The sequence below is a fragment of the Ruditapes philippinarum genome, unplaced genomic scaffold (genome assembly GCF_026571515.1).
Source record: "Ruditapes philippinarum isolate M1 unplaced genomic scaffold, ASM2657151v2 ctg17007_1_1_1_1, whole genome shotgun sequence".
NCBI lineage: Eukaryota > Metazoa > Mollusca > Bivalvia > Venerida > Veneridae > Ruditapes > Ruditapes philippinarum.
The window spans coordinates 1-18405 of record NW_026855564.1 but is presented as its reverse complement, the minus strand read 5'-3'; the positions used below and the strand labels follow the sequence as shown (position 1 = coordinate 18405).

At 32.8% G+C, this 18405-nt stretch overlaps 2 protein-coding genes across 3 annotated transcripts; one reads left to right on the top strand and one right to left on the bottom strand.

The window, feature by feature from the left end:
• The first annotated feature begins 38 nt into the window (after window positions 1-38).
• LOC132743704 (uncharacterized) lies at window positions 39-8618 on the top strand. Its single transcript, XM_060732257.1, has 9 exons — window positions 39-117; window positions 1051-1256; window positions 2343-2436; window positions 3035-3326; window positions 3981-4144; window positions 6214-6324; window positions 6558-6653; window positions 7629-7693; window positions 8477-8618. The coding sequence occupies exons 1-9, from the start codon at window positions 79-81 to the stop codon at window positions 8616-8618; spliced, it is 1209 nt and encodes a 402-aa protein (XP_060588240.1). The 5' UTR covers window positions 39-78.
• Window positions 8619-9427: 809 nt separating this feature from the next.
• On the bottom strand, window positions 9428-15570 carry LOC132743705 (uncharacterized; the record flags this gene model as incomplete). Of its 2 annotated transcripts, XM_060732259.1 has the most annotated exon segments (4): window positions 9428-11778; window positions 13032-13191; window positions 14049-14094; window positions 15347-15570. In XM_060732259.1, coding segments are annotated over 4 exon segments (465 nt in total). In that variant the 3' UTR covers window positions 9428-11632.
• Between the last annotated feature and the right edge of the window lie 2835 nt (window positions 15571-18405).

The following is an 18405-nucleotide window of genomic DNA, read 5'->3' as shown; positions in this document are numbered from 1 at the left end:
TAAAGATGCTAGTTATATGTTTGTATGTTTTAGATTTGGGTATTCATTCTGCTGTTACTTGGTAAAAAACATCAACAGATGCCTCACCAGTTTCTACTGTGTCTTGTTCCATCACAGGTATGTATAATCTATTTATATATTTCTTGACATGTAACTTAGAATGCTTCATAAAACAAAGAACTAGGCGGATTTGAATGATATTTTGTTATAAACGCCTATTAAATGATCTAATTGGTATGTTTATTAAATGATCTAATTGGTATGTTTATTAAATGATCTAATTGGTATGTTTATTAAATGATCTAATTGGTATGTTTATTAAATGATCTAATTGGTATGTTTATTAAATGATCTAATTGGTATGTTATATACTATAAAATATGTCAAAATTTTCAAATTGGTTTATACATTTTTCAACCAGTTTTGATTTTCAAGTTAAAGTTCCATACTCGTCATTATGAAATGGTCCAGCCAAAATGTCTCTCGAATGTTAAAGGGACTCCACTGAGGTTTAAAAGCCTAAAAACATAACATTTGAATTTCTTACATAAATGAGCTAGGGCACTTTAAACAGAAATATATGCAAAGATGGTTAAGAAATATACTATGAAATAAATTGAAAATCGTATTTTAATGATTTCTTAGCCCGATTTGAGTGAAGAGCAGTGAAAAGCGTTTAAACGCTTTTCATTTTGGGTCATTTGTTTACAATCTGAATAATTATTGTGGTAAAACGAATTGCGCGAATGATCTGAAATTTTGCACAAAGATTATTGGTCTAAACCTACATCAAATGGTACATTTATCTGGAAAAAATATTTTCAGTCCCATCATGTCAAAATACCTCAGTAGAGTCCCTTTAAGATCTTTTTTGCATGAATTGTCTGAACAATCACTGTTTTCTTCACTTATTTTCGATTGATGATAAGATACATGACAAATCCTTTATTTATATATAGCAGGTTAATGGTTGCTTTAGATGAGATCAATTTATGTCACTTCCGTTTAAGCAAAATGTCTCTGGAGTATTTATTTTAACATACTTTGTAGGTTCTTGTTTGCATTGGCATGATTATGTTCAAATACAGCACGGAAGTCACGTGGATGCAGTATGCACAGTTCGTGGTATCAATATTCGGAGACTTTACAAGCAGATGTTTCACAGTGGTACTATCATGTGTGATATACTTACTTCATAGAAAGTCACTAGACTTCGTTGTTCGAGTCAGAAAATGGTTGATCATATCGGCTGTTGGGTGTGTAATCTTTTGAATTTTGGTATCTACCTGTAAATAAGCATAGTAGTTTTATATGCTCGAAAACATTTCGGCGTATATTGTTATGTACCTGTTCGTCCGTCCGTTCACAGTTTTCTGGTCCGGTCTGTATTTTTGAACTAGTAACCACTTGGCAGAACTGTTAAACATTTTATGATAAATGTGCAGAGCGTAGCTTTGACCTTCCTCAGGTCTAGGCCAAGGTCACACTTTGTCATTTTGCAAAAAGTTCAAGTTTTCGTGTCCGTTCTGTATCTTTTGAACAGATAGAAATAAATATTACATATAATGAGACCATGTGCAGAACATTGGTTTGGGCTTCTTGAAATCAAATTTGACAACGTCTCGGAGATAACATAATTTAAATAGACTTATATAGGGTAACACATTTAGGTTTCACTTTTTGAAACTACAATGTCTACAGCTTAGCTATTTAGCATATAGCATTGTCCTATTGACCTTAACCAAACTGACTCATGTTTTTAGATGTAGGGCCACTTAATTCATAAACTTATGTAGGAAATACACATTTAAGTATTTGTGTCTACAAAATTTATATTAATTATGACCCTAATATAGCATTAACTAGTAGACCAGTATAAAAGTTTTATGAATCATGCACTTACGATAAAAATTCCTCCACGGGGGAGATCATATTGTATCATAAGGATAATGTATATTAAAGAATTTTCAGACAAGTTTCTTGATTGGGTAATTACCCTAATTGACAGAGTAATTTGATTTTACGAATATTGCCCTGTCTTTACGGTGCTCAAGTTAATCCCAACATAAGATTGTTTCATTATTTTTTACTGCCTGACCTGGACAAACCTAGAAAGGAGTTGCTATGAAACTTTAGCTAACCTTTTACATTCGTAATCTTATAGTAAGTAAATTTGTTTTTGTGTATACCATATCTTGCGTTAAGAGTAATAATGGCATAGTTTTTTTTCAAACTGAATAGTACAAATCATCAAACAAGTTGATAAAATGTGGAATATAAAAACTTGAAGAATATGTTTTATATAAATTGAAATATTGACATAAGTATTTTAATAATTTCAGATTTCCTGTTATATGTATAGGTTTTCTGATGGCGTTAAATTGGGACTGTATAGACTATAAGCACGAGAATGCGTTCCATTATGGCGCAACTAAGGTATGTCATGTCTTTATAATATTTTCCATTTATGTTTTTTGTTTAAGTCATATCGAGTTCATATGGCATCTTCCCGAGAATACCTCATTATGGTGGCTGATTAGTGCCATGTCGTATTTTCTCTTTGCGGGGCGCCAAGCGAAAACACGAATATGCGACAAAGTGACTAGCGGTGATACTCGATATTACGACAAAGTCACCACTTTACACCCTGCGGAGCAAAAATACGACAAATGTTGAATTTGTCGTATTTTGGTGTTTTCGTCCGTCACTCAGCGGAGCGACAATTCGACATGCAGAAATTCATTTTATGACAGTCGTTCTGCTTCAATACTCAGCAAATGTAGTCGATATTTAGTTTCAGAGAACTATTTTTTTTTCACGGTTGTACCGTTTCTGTGTTCGTGAATATATATTTTTTTTATAAATAGGCCTAAAAGAGTAGCATATAGCAGAAAGTAGTTTAGAACTAATCAAATCACTCTTTGATTTTTTTTAGGAATGCAAATTCTTATGTACATCTTCTTATCTTAAAATACACCATTTTTTCAACTTTAAATTCGGAGCTTTATTCTTTGTTTTATTTTATAACAACAAGGCGGATGCATTATCAGTGGTGGTCCTAGCATTCTGTTCTGTTCTAAATATAACATTTTTGGTGTTACATCAACGAATACTTCGTCGTTCAAGTCATGTGAAACAAGCCAATGATGTGTTAGATGCTATTTCCTTCACTACTGCGAATGAAGATGTAAAATTTAAAACAATGGCACACAGCGGAAGTAGAACAAATTTGATATTAACCGACTCTCTCAGGACCCACGATTCTAGGACATATTCTAATACAAATAATTCAATAAATTATGGAAGCAACAACGATGATTATACAGGTAAAGTATATTCTCGGAAATTAAATACATGCTTAATCAGTTAATTGATTGCAGCATTTTATAGCATGAGTTTAATCTACATTGTTTTATATGCACGAATCAGAACGTAGTGAAATGAAAAAAAAACTGCATGATTTATGTTACTCTTCCGTGGACAAGTGGACGTTGACGGCACTGACACAATGTCAACCATATTGACCTAACGTTGAATGTTTTGACAGCACGTCAGCCGCATTGACCTTATATTGACCTTACGACGAACGTATTGGCCTGACATAAAAACATTTACCTGCCACTGACTGCATCGGCCGGATGCCGACCGGCATTTACCTACTGACTCTATATTGACTGATTGGACATGACGTGACCCGCACTTACCTGACATTTACTGCACTGACCTAACATTTACTGCACTGACCTGACACTAAATTTACTACATTGTCCTGACATGTACTATATTGACCTAACATTTACCGCGTTGACCTGACATTTACCGCGTTGAACTGACATTTACGGCATTGACGTGACATTTACGTCACTGACCTGACATTTACTGCTTTGACAACTGACTAGCGGAGAGAATTGTAAGAAAAAAAGCAAACATTTTGATGTGTAAGACCAGATGAATTATTTATAGAAGGTGTTATATTGCAGTTTACTGGGACGCTGATGATAAAGCTGATGCTATAGATGTAATGGCTGATAAATCTGAGTATGATAAGAGCACCTTGCAAAGTTCAAGGAAGAGCAGGTCTCCGGCTTGTCGGGGCGTGAAAAACATACAAAGTGCTGGGAATGATATTCAAAACGTTTCAGAGGTCATATATTGTAATTCTATGTGTACATACAAATTGCTGTTTGTTTTCTTAAATAGTTCTCGCTTTCATTTTTATTCTATTTGATTGTATAATTATTATGATATACATGTATTCAGGAACTCATTGAGTAATAATTGAGTTAGATATTATTGTCATACTGACGATCTGTTATTTACGGAAGAGCATTAGTGCCAGGTGTATATTTTTTATTAACTCGAAATTTCGAGTTACTAACTCGAAATTTCGACTTACTAACTCGAAATTTCGACTTACTTAACTCGAAATTTCGACTTACTAACTCGAAATTTCGACTTACTAACTCGAAATTTCGAGTTACTTATCTCGAAATTTCGACTTACTTACTCGAAATTTCGACTTACTAACTCGAAATTTCGACTAAGTAACTCGAAATTTCGACTTACTAACTCGAAATTTCGACTTACTTATCTCGAAATTTCGACTTACTAACTCGAAATTTCGTCTTACTAACTCGAAATTTCGACTTATTAACATTACAAGAATGGACAAAGTTATTAGTTAGATGGTATAAGATACAGTAGGCAGTGCCTTTGAACGATTCCAGAGATGGAGAAACGGGTGCCTGGACAAAAACTATTGAACTTTAACTTAAACTAAGTAATGGCATGTACACACCCGACCTAAAAAATACAAGGCTTCCTTTAATTTGTACGTTCAGGCGTTCTTCAGACGTTGTATTGTATCCCATCTGTTCGAACATATCTTTTCACTAATCATATTCTTCTCATCCCTGTAAATAAACCGATCCTATACTTCACGTGTGGGACATCTGAGGAAAGTATCGCGGCGTGGCCAAAATAGGGCGTGCTAAGGCCTTTGCCAAAATTGTTGGACTGACTATATTTCTTGTAAAATCGGATGCTTTTATATTATTCCCAACATATATATGACGACAAGTATCACTTTTATCAACTTTTATCAACACAATATGAATCAGTATCAAGTATTAGTAAATAATGAATAAATAAATGTTACAAAAACATTATTAGTATAAAGAAACGTGACAGACTTACTGGCGTATACACACCATTTAAAACTTATTTAACACATGATATTGCACAGTTTACAATAGGGTGGGTTTTGGACTTGTTGTTTCTCCACATGATGGTTGTATGTGTGCTTAAGAAAAAGAAACACCCGGTTAACACGGAAATGTGGAAAGTGTGATTTTACAACCCCCCCCCCCTCCACAAAAAAGCGAAGGATATGTTCAGTATGTGTGCAACAGCTACACACGAAAGAAAGTATCTTGAATTCAATCCTTGCTTTCACCGGCAACCAATGAATGTCGCGCAATGTAAGTCGAAATTTCGAGTTAGTAACTCGAAATTTCGAGATAAGTAAGTCGAAATTTCGAGTTAGTAAGTCGAAATTTCGAGTAAGTAAGTCGAAATTTCGAGTTAGTAACTCGAAATTTCGAGATAAGTAACTCGAAATTTCGAGTTAGTAACTCGAAATTTCGAGTTAGTAAGTCGAAATTTCGAGTTAGTAAGTCGAAATTTCGAGATAAGTAAGTCGAAATTTCGAGTTAGTAACTCGAAATTTCGAGTTAATAAAAAACATACACCTGGCACTAATGCTCTTCCGTAGTTATTTAATGCTTTTCTATCAAAAGATTATATAATTGTGATATAATGTCTCAGCAAAAAATGAATTTTTGATTCTTCAGAAAGGGCAAACATGAATTTGTAGAGAAAAGTTATATACTTGATACCTGAAAAAAGGAGCGCTAAATGTAACTTTATCTGCCATGAACTTGTTGTCAAAAATAAACAGATGAAAAACATGGTTCCGTTAATTGGCCAATGAGGAATTAAATAAAAAAACTTATAAGGAATAAAAGTAAAAGTATTTTTGAGGCCTTTAACTGGTGTTCTGTCTATAATATACATGGTCATGGTTTGATTATACATTGTATATCTTATTTTACTTCATTAGGAAAATAACATTCAATTTTTCAAATCAGTTGTAGTCCGTTATACCATTTTTATGTATTTTTCTTTATCTTTTTACTTTATTTCTAAATACAGATATGTGAAGGAGGCTCTTCAAAAAATGACAAAATGAAAGGTCGTGTTAACCAGACGCCATATGGAAAATTTCTCGTGTTACTGATATTTTCGCAAATTGCAATGTTTGTGGTATGTAGACTTCTTTATTCTTTCCTCTTTTTGTACTTAAATTACTTATTGACACACGTTATATCTAAAAAAATTACACATTAACAATAAATAGATCGTACAGTTTTTGACATAACGTATTATATTTATGCTAAAGTATATGACAATAAGGGTGCAGAAATAACCGAAAATTAGTAGTAAATTAAACATAATGTTTTTTTCTTTTAAAAGATTAACAATTTATGCATTTTCAGAGTTTATTTCTCTGCACATGGAGATTGTTCAATGATTCAAAATCCGGTATTTACATTGAGACAGAGTTCCTAGGTATCTTTCTTAACTATGGACAGGTATAATTTATTACAAGTGGACTTGCACATATTTCTTCCAACAAAAAATTGATGAGCGAATCTTACCTCTGACTTTCACTCAAGCCCCACACTTTAAAGGGATACTCAGGCAAATTAGTGACAAAAATATTAAAATGATCTTGTGTACTCAAATCCCGCTAAAATGACATTTTTTAAAGTCCAGGCATGAATTTCTATATCAATTCTACATATTTTTGGTTTTAAGCGTAAATACATCTATATATGTTGAACGTAATTTTGACGACGACAGAATCACGAGTAGCTTTAAAACAAGTAATGTGACTTGAACAAACACTGAAAGTTACAACTTTAGATATTTTCGATATTGTATGATCGGGAAAAGTCAAAGTCAGTCATTTGACACGTTTTCAAGGTTCACTATAACAACTATTGTGAAATCTTAACGCTCTAACCTAACCCACGTGGGTCAAGTTAGGAAACCACCATTATATTCTTTACAAGGTGAAAAGTTTTGTTTTATGACTGCCTAATGTATTCATTTTGAGGACAAAATAATGAATGAAAAATTTAAAACGAAGACATGAGAATTTTGCCTGTGTCTCCCTTTAAAACTAAATAAACTTCATTGTCGTAAATCTCACTCAATCCATCACGTATTTACACAAAAGCCTTTTCTATTTACCGGAAATCAAGATGATAACAAACGGCTCAAGGCCGAAAAAAAAGAAACAAGGCGTATATCCTCAGAGAACTTTAACGCTTGCTTCTTGAATATTTCCAAAGAAAATTTCATATTAAATAATGATATATTTATATTTTTCACCTTTAATGAAAGAAGTAAATGTAATTAGATAGTTGTGTAAAAGTAACGTGAAAAGCCGGATAAGAATTTTCATAATTTGTACATATTTTTTCTGCCTATACTAAAAATACACTGTAAAATATATATACCTTTCCTTGGTATGTGTTTGATAATTCAATTTTTTTTTCCAGAACTTTGTTCTGTTTGCACTTTTCGGATTCGACGTCCAGGTGATAATTCAACGATTTATAAAAAGGTAATGCCTTTTAAAGATATATGTATATGTCTTAATTAAGAAAATAATACCTAATATGAGCCGCGCCATGACAAAACCAACATAGGGCGTTTGTGACCAGCATGGATCCAGACCAGCCTGCCCAACCGCGCAGTCTGATCAGGATCCATGCTGTTCGCTATCACTTTCTCTACTTGTTGTAGGGTTTGTAAGCGAACAGCAGAAATCCTGATCAGACTGCGCGGTCTGGATCCATGCTGGTCGCACACGCATTACGTTGGTTTTGTCGTGACGCGGCTCAAATATAAGTTTTCGATACAGTTTAAAAGTCCGGTTGTTGCATCTATTACTATAACATGAGAAGCTCATCCTAAAATTAGACAGGCGTAAAGTCTTCCTAGACTTTGTTATTGTGTTCAAACCTTATCCTTACCTATTATCCTTTTGACGGTGTCAAAGGTAAATGATTAATGTTGTTTATAAGAATATTTTTCACTTTGAGTAAAGTCCTTCTCAGTTTAAGCTCAAATTTGAAGTGCACAATGAAGCACTTTGACAAATGAATTTAAGCACTGATATATATATGGTATGTTTTATAACAAATAAGGTTTTTTTGCTATTTTGATATGCCGTAATCTGGTATGAGATACCTGCCTTTGTTCATGCGCTCCACCAAAACTACTGGCAAATAATAAACACTTTTTAGGTACCTTTATACTACTACATTTGTATGCGTTATGATGCTTTTGTCTTAGATAATTATTGAACTAATTACGAAAAATGTACTCTTGAACTTTATTTTAGATGGCGTAAACTGGTATACAATGTAGAAAATGTTCATATTGGTCCAGCAGATTTAACGGAGGAGGAAAAACATCTTTGTGACCAGTTTGTCAAATATCATCTGGACAGGTGTACGAAAGATATTGTTTCAAACAGAAAGTAAGAATGTCATAAGTATAGTAATTATAAAGATATTAAATGAGCCGCGTCACGAAAAACCAACGTAATGCGTTTGCGACCAGCATGGATCCAGACCAGATCCAGATCAGGATCCATGCTGTTCGCTTACAAACCCTATAACAAGTAGAGAAACTGATAGCAAACAGCATGGATCCTGACCAGACTGCGCGGATGCGCAGGCTGGTCTGGATCCATGCTGGTCGCAAACGCACCATGTTGGTTTTGTCGTGACGCGGCTCAGATTGACTTGCCTATCTGTATATATTGAGAAAACCATTCAATAGTTTTGTGGAAAATTTCAAATTATGTAGTAACTTAACCGGTAAAGTACATACGTTGATCTTGGTCTGCACTGGTCACGTGGGTTTTATTGGTTGCTGCTAGCTGGCAAAGCGTTTACCAATGTAGTTCAAGTACTTGACTTGTCAGAAAAAAACAACAAACAAATACGAGGGACGGTCAGAAAATATGCTCCTCTCTTTCCACGCGCAGCTATATACACACATTATATATTGGTGAAAACTACATTCATTCACCAATAACGTGGTCAGTTTATTTTTGATGATAGTTGTGTATACACAGTATTTGCACTCTGATAAATGATAGGTGTTTCGTCTATCATGGACTCTTTGTTAGAGGAACAACGCTGTGTAATACAGTTTCTGGTTGCAGAAGGTGAAAAGCCCTGCCACCTCTTTCAGAGGCTTAAAAAAGATTTTTTGATAAATGTGTATCACGTTCAACCTTCTACAACTGGGATTCTCAGTTTCGTGAAGGCAGAACAAGTGTTTCCCAGCAAACATTTTATATCGGTCCAATATCAGCCCGATATCAGTTGTTATGTCGGCCCGATATCGATTTCTTATATCGGACAGATGTCGGATGTGCAACCCGGCTACAAGTCGGGCCGATATCGGCTGTATATCGTTAGATCGATTTGAAACCGGTGTCATACCGACATAAATTAACCTTTAATTTTTCTTCTAATAAAACATTTTACTTTGATTTTTTCATTCCAATTAACAAAAAACACAATTGAGCTTAAATATAAGCTTTTTATTTTCATTTGGCAAATATACATGTATATCATAGAATCAATATTTTTTTTTTAACAAATGTATGTTAATTGTGTACAGCAGTTAACATCACAGTCAAAAGAGAATTTAACAGGATTGGAAAAAATATATTTGTATTTTTAAAGGACAATGGTACTGTAAACTAGCTAGTATTTGTTGCTTTATCAAAATTAAATTGTTTATCGCAGACTGCAAATAAAACCCAATAACATAACAGCAAACAATCCATTTTTCATAGTTTTGTTATAAATATTTGAGAAGTATGTGAGAAAAAGTGCACAACACCCCCCCCCCCCCAAAAAAAAAATGGACTTTGAAAATATTTGAGGTATTACAAAAAACTTTAACGTAAATTCTAAGTCGAAAAAGGGGCATAAATCTGTAAAAATGCTTGATAAAGTTTCAAAGCCATATGTCAATGGACTTTGAAAATATTTTAACTATTACAAAAACTTGAACGTAAATTCTAAGTCGAAAAAGGGGCATAATTCTGTCAAAATGCTTGATAGAGTTACCTCCTCCTGTCTACAGGTTGGGGTCATGATGGTGAACAAGTGTGCAAAGTTTCAAAGCCATATGTCAATGGACTTTGAAAATATTTGAACTATTACAAAAACTTTAACATAAGTGGTTACGCCGAAACGGACCCGACGCTCGGGTGACTACAATAGCTCTACTTACTCTTATCGAATAGTCGAGCTAAAAAAGATATAAAAGACTAGTAATAATTCAATTTAGTTCTGCTTCCTTGGTAAAACATTGTAAACAAACAAATTAAAAATGCCAATAATAAAACTCAATATGTTCAAAAGCTATGATTTAAATTCCATTTAAAAACTGAGAATGAATCTACAACATTGCATTTGTATTGGTGTTTTTTTTTCTCTATACTTCAGCTATTATGCAATAATAGAAAAAAATAAATAAAAAATATCAGCAATTATGCAGAATTATTAAAGAAAATAAATGCAAGAATAAAACAATGTAAAAAACAATGCAAAAAATAAAGACTAGACTTGACTATACATTTGGCAAGGCATGGTAATAAAATGGATTTATAATATTTTTACAAAGCATAAAACAAAAAACAACCTATAATAACGAATCAAAAACAATAATTGAATTATAGATTCACAAATCGCAGGATTTAGTATTATAATTGTAAAAATTATTTGATTATCATGAAGCTATGACCATAATCTCAATATTTGATATGTGCGATTGAAATACTGAATGAGTAAAAACAATAACAATATGTACATCTTATGTAAATCTAACACTCCTTGAGATTTTGTTTCTATAACAAAGAAGGATTTTAACGGCTTAAACTTCCAATAAGCACTGATTATGGACTACACAAATATGCCGCTGTTTTTTGTTCTCCCTCAATAAAATAGTTTTCAAATTCTTTTTACAGCAAAAATAATAACGCACTTTTTCTGATGTTTTCAGTTCACTTTTTTTCTTCTTTTCATATGATGCTAAAGTAACATCTCACATTCACCGACCAACAGATTGATATAAGTTTTATAAGACAAATTGACGCAAACTCGTAAGCACCATAAAAACGTCATCCCAAGTATGCAGCTTGTTCATACAAGTGCCAGAATGGTGTCACTTTAAACTGGTCAGGGGCTGAAGAATCATTAATCCAGCAACGATGTAAACACAATATATATAATCCTGCCTGACACACAAGCTTAAACTGATTTTAAATAGCCGATGAACAACACAGAAACCGATATTGTTTCTTAAATATATCTCAATAATGTTTAGTTTAACTATATCACTATTTATGTATGATTTATTCTTCTTAGGCTATATGTTCTTGAACTATTAGGCTAGAATGACATTACATTACTTCCAAATTAAAAGAGCCATCTTTTTTCTTTCAATTTCGCTATAAATATATTTAAAAGTTCTATTCAGTGGGTGTTTCTGGGACACCTTCATTGGTTTTTTGTCTTCTTTTACGGCCTCCGTCTCTGTCACATGCACTTCGAAACCATTCTCTACAATCTAATTCGACTTCAGCTGCTGTACATTTTTTACATTTCATGACTGCTTCTGTAAGTATAATTAAAAAAGAAAATAAGATCTACCTACTTATTTGTTCTGGCAGAACTTTATAGACACATGTAGTGGTAGACTATATATATACTCCTCAAATTTTTGTGATATACTTAATTAAAATATTAACTTCTCCATACATTCAAGCAGTGTTCGCCTTTACTGAGTAAACATATCAATTTACTCGCTAAAATTGCCAGGGAGGAAAGAAAAAAAGGGCTGTTGAGTCCCTGGGACGAAACACTTTTTCCCCGATAATTGGTCAATTCTCTCTTAAGTTTTTTTGCTCTGCTTGAAAATGATTTTCTATTCACTTTAAATAAATTGTATTATAAGAACTTGACTTTCACCTCATTTTCATTTGTTCCTTTCTCATTAGCAATGCAGATTTATATCCCAAACGTAGACTAGGAGCAAGTGCTAGGCCTCGTTTTGGGCCAACCTATCAATGGTATCCGCGAACATCAACAGTCACAAATTTGATTGTATTATGAAGTTATGCAAACATTGACATTTTTGTAATTGAGGACTCGTTCGATTTGAATTGGGACGTAACAGATCTATTAGCACTGAGTCCCAGGTACTCAGTAAAGTTAGGGAAAATCGCTAACACTGTCTAAACTGAATATTATGCTTTTATCAATTAACACATCAAGTAAAGGTATACATCATAAAAAATATTAACTTTATCCAAAATTTATATAATATTCTAACACAACCCGCATTTTCCTCTATTAAACACAGAAGGACCTGAAGTGTGTTATTATGCAATAAAATCACTGTATTTAAACATGTGACGAAACCATTTACAGATATGTGACATTAGCATTTAAAAATGCGAGGCGCTGAAAATGAGTATGGAAACAAATCAGACGCAGTGTACCTTAATACTAGGTACGGCAGTATTTATCTGTTGTTGTTAGAATCGAAATAATATATCCAAAAAAGTGATTTCACTGCATTATAAAATCACTATGATATTCGAATACAATCATTATATCAATCAGGCTACTCCCTCCTGATATAATTCCTCGCATTTGAACTCCAAACATTAAATTAAGCAATAAAATCACAGTTTGGGATATATTATTTTTTTATAAAATATCCTTTTTCTATGCAGAGGTGAGAACATAGTGATATATTTTCTTCTTTTTAATCAAATATCTAAGTCAAATATGCAGGTTTCTTACTGTCTGTAACAATTATGTGTTTGGTTATCCATAAAATTTTAAATGAAAATAAAAAATTACTTTGCACTGCCTTGGCCAGCTTCAGTTTCCCAAACGCTCTCTTCCCTTTCTTGCCAAACCAGTTGAACTGAAGTGCCAACTGATTTGACATGCAGTGTTTCATGACTCTTTTTGACATATCGCTTCTTGTGATACCTCCTTGCAGTGTCAGGTATGTGACCTGAAATATATGATTTTTGTTCTAAAAACATTTCTAACGTTTCAAAAAGCATTTGACACATAATTCACAGGAGTGTAATAAGGCCATTCAGAGCAACAGATAAGCTTTAAAAGTGAATTGGGTATTTCTCCATCATTTCCTTTGGAATTGGGTATCGACTCCATTTAATTGGGTATTCCAAAACTCGATACCCATGATTTCAAGATCAATTGGGTATTCAATTATGAAGATATGAATTTTATGGTTTCAATATCAATAAAATTTAAACTGTTTTAAAAAGAAAATAGGATTAAAAATTCACCAGAAATTTTCACAATTGTTTTATTTTTTATATAAAATGCTCATGTTATATTTCGTAATATTTTTAACAAGTTTGTTTTTCTGACTAATTTTTAATTTACGAATGTTTTGTTAAAAATCATTTTCCCTTTTGTACGACGCCATATTGCTTTCAAAGCATCTATTGATACAGCTGGGACCTACTTATTGACGGTCTCCGCAAAATCAACGGTCTCTGCCGGTCTATAAAGACCGTCGACCCGAGTAGACAAATCGCCTTTCTCGTGCTTTATTGATATGGCTTAGTCGGTCTTTGGAGAACGGGGACAGTCGAAGACCGGAGATCGTTGATAAGTTAGCATTGATTCGGGAATATTCGGATAGCATGCATATCAATATAATTTGTCCAAAAACTACGAGCGTACGACAGATTAATTTTGCGGTGATGAAAATGACAATACGCACGGGTTTTTAAGACAATTGCATATTTTATTTTTCTTAATGGGTTTTGATACGCATTCTTAAAAAATCAATTGCATATTTTATAAAATTAATTGCGTAAATACGCAAATACGCACCTTATCTGTTGCTCTGCCATTTATTTCATGCTTTTCCAGTGTTTCACTGTAATAGATAATATTTTGATAAACCACTACTGAAATTTATAATATATCATTTTCACTGTAGCCGGACTATATCTGAATGCAGATGAAAAGAATATAACTAAATGGAATAACAGGCCCAAAAAAATGCCGTCATACGTAAATGTTCTTTCTTTAAGAAAAGAAAGTCGATGTCATCATTTATCATGTTAAAAGTGTAACAAAATTGGATTTAACAGGATTGTATTTCAAAATTCAGGGCTCTCGTTTGATAAAATTTGGGGCCGAATATCGGCCCCATTCCCCCACCAAAAAAGTGTTTTTTCCCCTAAAACCGAAAAAAAAATCCCCCTTGAAATCCCTGGAAATAAATATTTAACAGGCATAGAAAATGCCGATCAGCGAATATATTTTGCAAACGGCAACCGGAAATAGGTACGTATTCCGCGGACGGGCAAATCAGAAATTAGTATGTATTTCCATGACTGGCAACCAGAAATTAGTATGTATTCTTGGAACGGCTATCGAAAAATTAGTATGTATATATAAATAAAATGTTCCGGACAGTTTTTTAGCATTCCAACATGTTCGCACAATTTCAAGTCTTACCGAAAAAATAAAAAAATCCCCTTTAAATGAAAAATATTTTGAAAATCATGCAAAATTCCCCCTCTGCATGGACCCTGGCCCCAGTCTCAAAATGCTAACGAGAAGCCCTGAAATTGATGATGTGACAGGAGGAATGCGCGACGCAGACAGCAAATTCAGTAAAAAATATTTTTAAAATCACGAAAAAAGCATGAAATAAAAGAAAAAATTTATTTGTTTTACATATAAGATTGAAATATATTTCATTCGTGAACACCAGGTATTTTATTTTCATTTTCGTTGCAATGCAAAAGTCATTTGAAATTAATATTTTTCATCTGGTGTTCGCTCAGTGAAATATTTTTCAATCTTACATGCAAAAAAAACAAGATATTCTCTATTTAAGAAATACTATATTACACTAGTTATAAATATAATGTCTACATATTTACACTAGAGTAATAATATAAATGGTCTTTTGTGTTACAAACAAAAGCACACTAAATGACAGGCCAAAAACTTTAAGAACACTCAACCAGTATGACGGACAGGAAACTAGTGTGCAATATTTTAGTGACCATTAAAAAAAAGTTCAGCAAAAACACTTTTGTTTTCAAAAACAATAATAAATTCATTTCGTGCAAAGATAAAATTAACATATTTCTAACTAATGAAAATAAATTTACCAAGCCATTGAAACAACCAGGTTCTTGTAAACCTGTCTCAACCAACTCCAGCTCTTCAATGCTTGTAACTGGTAAATGAATATCATCAGGCAATTCAGTTGGTCCACCACCATCTTGACTTTCCAACTTTGACACGACACCAAATACCTGATGAACAGTGTCCAATATTTGTGTCTGTTGTCGAGTCATTTTTTCTAATAGGGTAAAAATGCGGATATCTCGTGCTAAAATACAAAAATATTATTTAATGAGAAACATAACTTTCAATATAATTAGATCTACTGAAGTAAAAAAAAAGGAATATTCTTTTTAATTAAATCATCCTGCAGTGTCCAGACCAAGTGAACACATCCTTAAATGAAGAGACATGGACAAACTGCTAAGGTCCTATACTGGTTTAAAAGAAATTATTACCAACCCAATTTAACGTGATCGCGAAATTGTATGACTATAAAATCAAAGCCCTCTTGTCCATATATTTTTTATTTATTTTTCAAAATTTCAATAGCACTCAACCAGTATATCCCAACGTCGGGTATTTTTGTGGGAGGGGTATTTTCGTGGTTTCACCGTTTTCCGGTATATATAAGTTTTGAGCACGCACATGGTTCCGGTCGCGTAATTTTTTAGAAGTTTGCATGTAATGTAAACACTGCCAAAGTTTTTTTTCCAAAAAGGAAGTTAGAAAGGTAAGTAGAAATAACATTAATGTAGATACAAAGATTTTTACCTGTTTTCCTAAATCGCAAAAGTTGACAATTTTCTAATCTGTCTTTAAAAAACACCAGAGTCCTAAAAATATTTGACAGTTCGGCTGCAATTTGACTATTCTCCCAAGCACAGGTCACGTGACTTTCATTGATGAAAAGTGGTCTCAACATAGTAATTTTTTTTGCCAAATGACTGATGGTACCTTATGCCAAAAAACCCGGAAGTGGTAAGTAAATTAATTTACATAACTATTCTGTTTGGTCACCTCTTCTACCTACAAGACAGGAACAAGTGCCCATATCTCACTTACAGGAAGTGTGGGAGATGTGATAAATGTCATAGATGGGTCCACTTGACATTTGCTCAGAAGTTAGAGTTTTTGAGACTTGGTGACACTTTCCTATGCCACAATTGTAAAAAAATAAATTATGTGAGACCTCCAAATGTAATAGTGACCTGTTCCTTTTCCCGCCGTTTTTGTTATTTAGGTTTTCTGACATTTTAATCATCTTGAAAACAATGATAATTGCTTGAAAAAGATTTAATGCAAAAAAAATATAGATTTTTTTCTTAAAAACTGTTTTTATCAGTAATCACATGTGACCCACGAAAATACCCCTCGGAGAAAAATGCTAGCTCTGCATTGGTACCGGAAGGTATGTACATTGTATTTTTATGTTAAAAGTAGGTCATCTGTTAAAAATTATTCTTTTGTGTACGTAAATGATTGGTTTATTTAAAATTTATTGCTTTTAATAAATTTTCTGAAAAATATCCGTTACGTCAGTAGTATGGAAATGATAGCGAAGCGTTCCCCTGAGCCTGAGCAGGATCGGGATCGGGGATTAGTTACGTAATCGATTAAGGATTAGTTACGTAATACAATAACAATACGATAACAATACAATAACAATACAATAACATTACAATAAAAATACAATTAACATACAATTACGAATACACAACTTATTTTTAATCACATTTGCTAATCCCATTTGAAAGGCAGATGATATTATCCCTTAAAAAATAAGTATAGCTTTAAAGTGCCACTCAAAGATGGCGGGTGTTTAATAAGCAAACAGTTCGGCCGAGATTGAATGGAGGTATTAGACGGTATGTATTGAAATGTTTTTTTCAAGACACATCCAAAAAACAACAATTATCACGCTAATGTATATTGTCTGTCTGCCAGGGATACATGGCCTTCATAGTTTTTTGTATTGAATAGACCCAATTAGAGGAATCACATTGGCAAGCAGTAAACAAAAACAAAATGGCGGCGAACGAAAATGAGTTCATCCGGGCACATTTATGTTGTTTTACAAAAATGCAACGTAATGTGGCATTAAAATGCAAAGTGCGTACGTACCCTATTAAATTGCGTTTTAGCGGAGACAATAGATTAAAATACTGACACCGCCATTTTGTTTTGTATTTAACCATTATGTACTACGGAAATTAATTCAAATGGACGGAGATAATGAATTCCATGTGTTATCTGTGATTGATGTTCTAACTTGATCGTCAAATCCACTTAATGCAAATTTGCCTTAAAATAATGATGATAATACTACTACTAGTAATAACAATTTATCCGACATTTCACCATGAAATGTGTACATGTATAAATAAACCAAATTCTATTAAAATATGACGTATTGATTATTAAAAAAAAAGAAAGAAAAAACACCTGCGATAGTTACTATAAAGCCAATAAAAATATATTGTATACAATATAGTCACAATGAACACGCGCGCGAAAAATATGACGTATTGATTATAAAAAAAGAAAGAAAAAAACACCTGCGATTGTTACTATAAAGCCAATAAAAATATATATTGTATACAATATAGTCACAATGAACACGCGCGAAAAATATGACGTATTGAGTATTAAAAAGAAAAAAAAAGAAAAAAACATCTGCGATTGTTAATATAAAGCCAATAAAAAATATATTGTATACAATATAGTCACAATGAACATGCGCGAAAAATATGACGTATTGAGTATTAAAAAGAAAAACAAAGAAAAAAAAACACCTGCGATTGTTAATATAAAGTCAATAAAAATATATTGTATACAATGAACACGCGCGAAGTTAAAATAAGTGATGGGCTATGTCATTTATAGAGTTACCGAATTCAATCGATTCTTTTCATATCATATTATTACCTCCCCTGGTCGCGCCATTTTGAGGGTCATTTTCAATACATATCATATGATTAAGATAAGAAAAAAAATCTGATATAATACTGTCATCTTTCTTATAAACTAATGAACATCTTATACATATTCAATTTGGTGCTATATTTAATATTTTCCTCTATATGTATTAAAGAGTTTGACA

Excerpts from the sequence above, each read along its gene's own strand:
- LOC132743704 (XM_060732257.1), top strand. The coding sequence starts at position 79 with ATGCCTCACCAGTTTCTACTGTGTCTTGTTCCATCACAG. Across the intron at positions 118-1,050 it reads TGTGTCTTGTTCCATCACAG|GTTCTTGTTTGCATTGGCAT; the intron begins GTATGTATAATC and ends CATACTTTGTAG. Across the intron at positions 2,437-3,034 it reads TCCATTATGGCGCAACTAAG|GCGGATGCATTATCAGTGGT; the intron begins GTATGTCATGTC and ends TATAACAACAAG.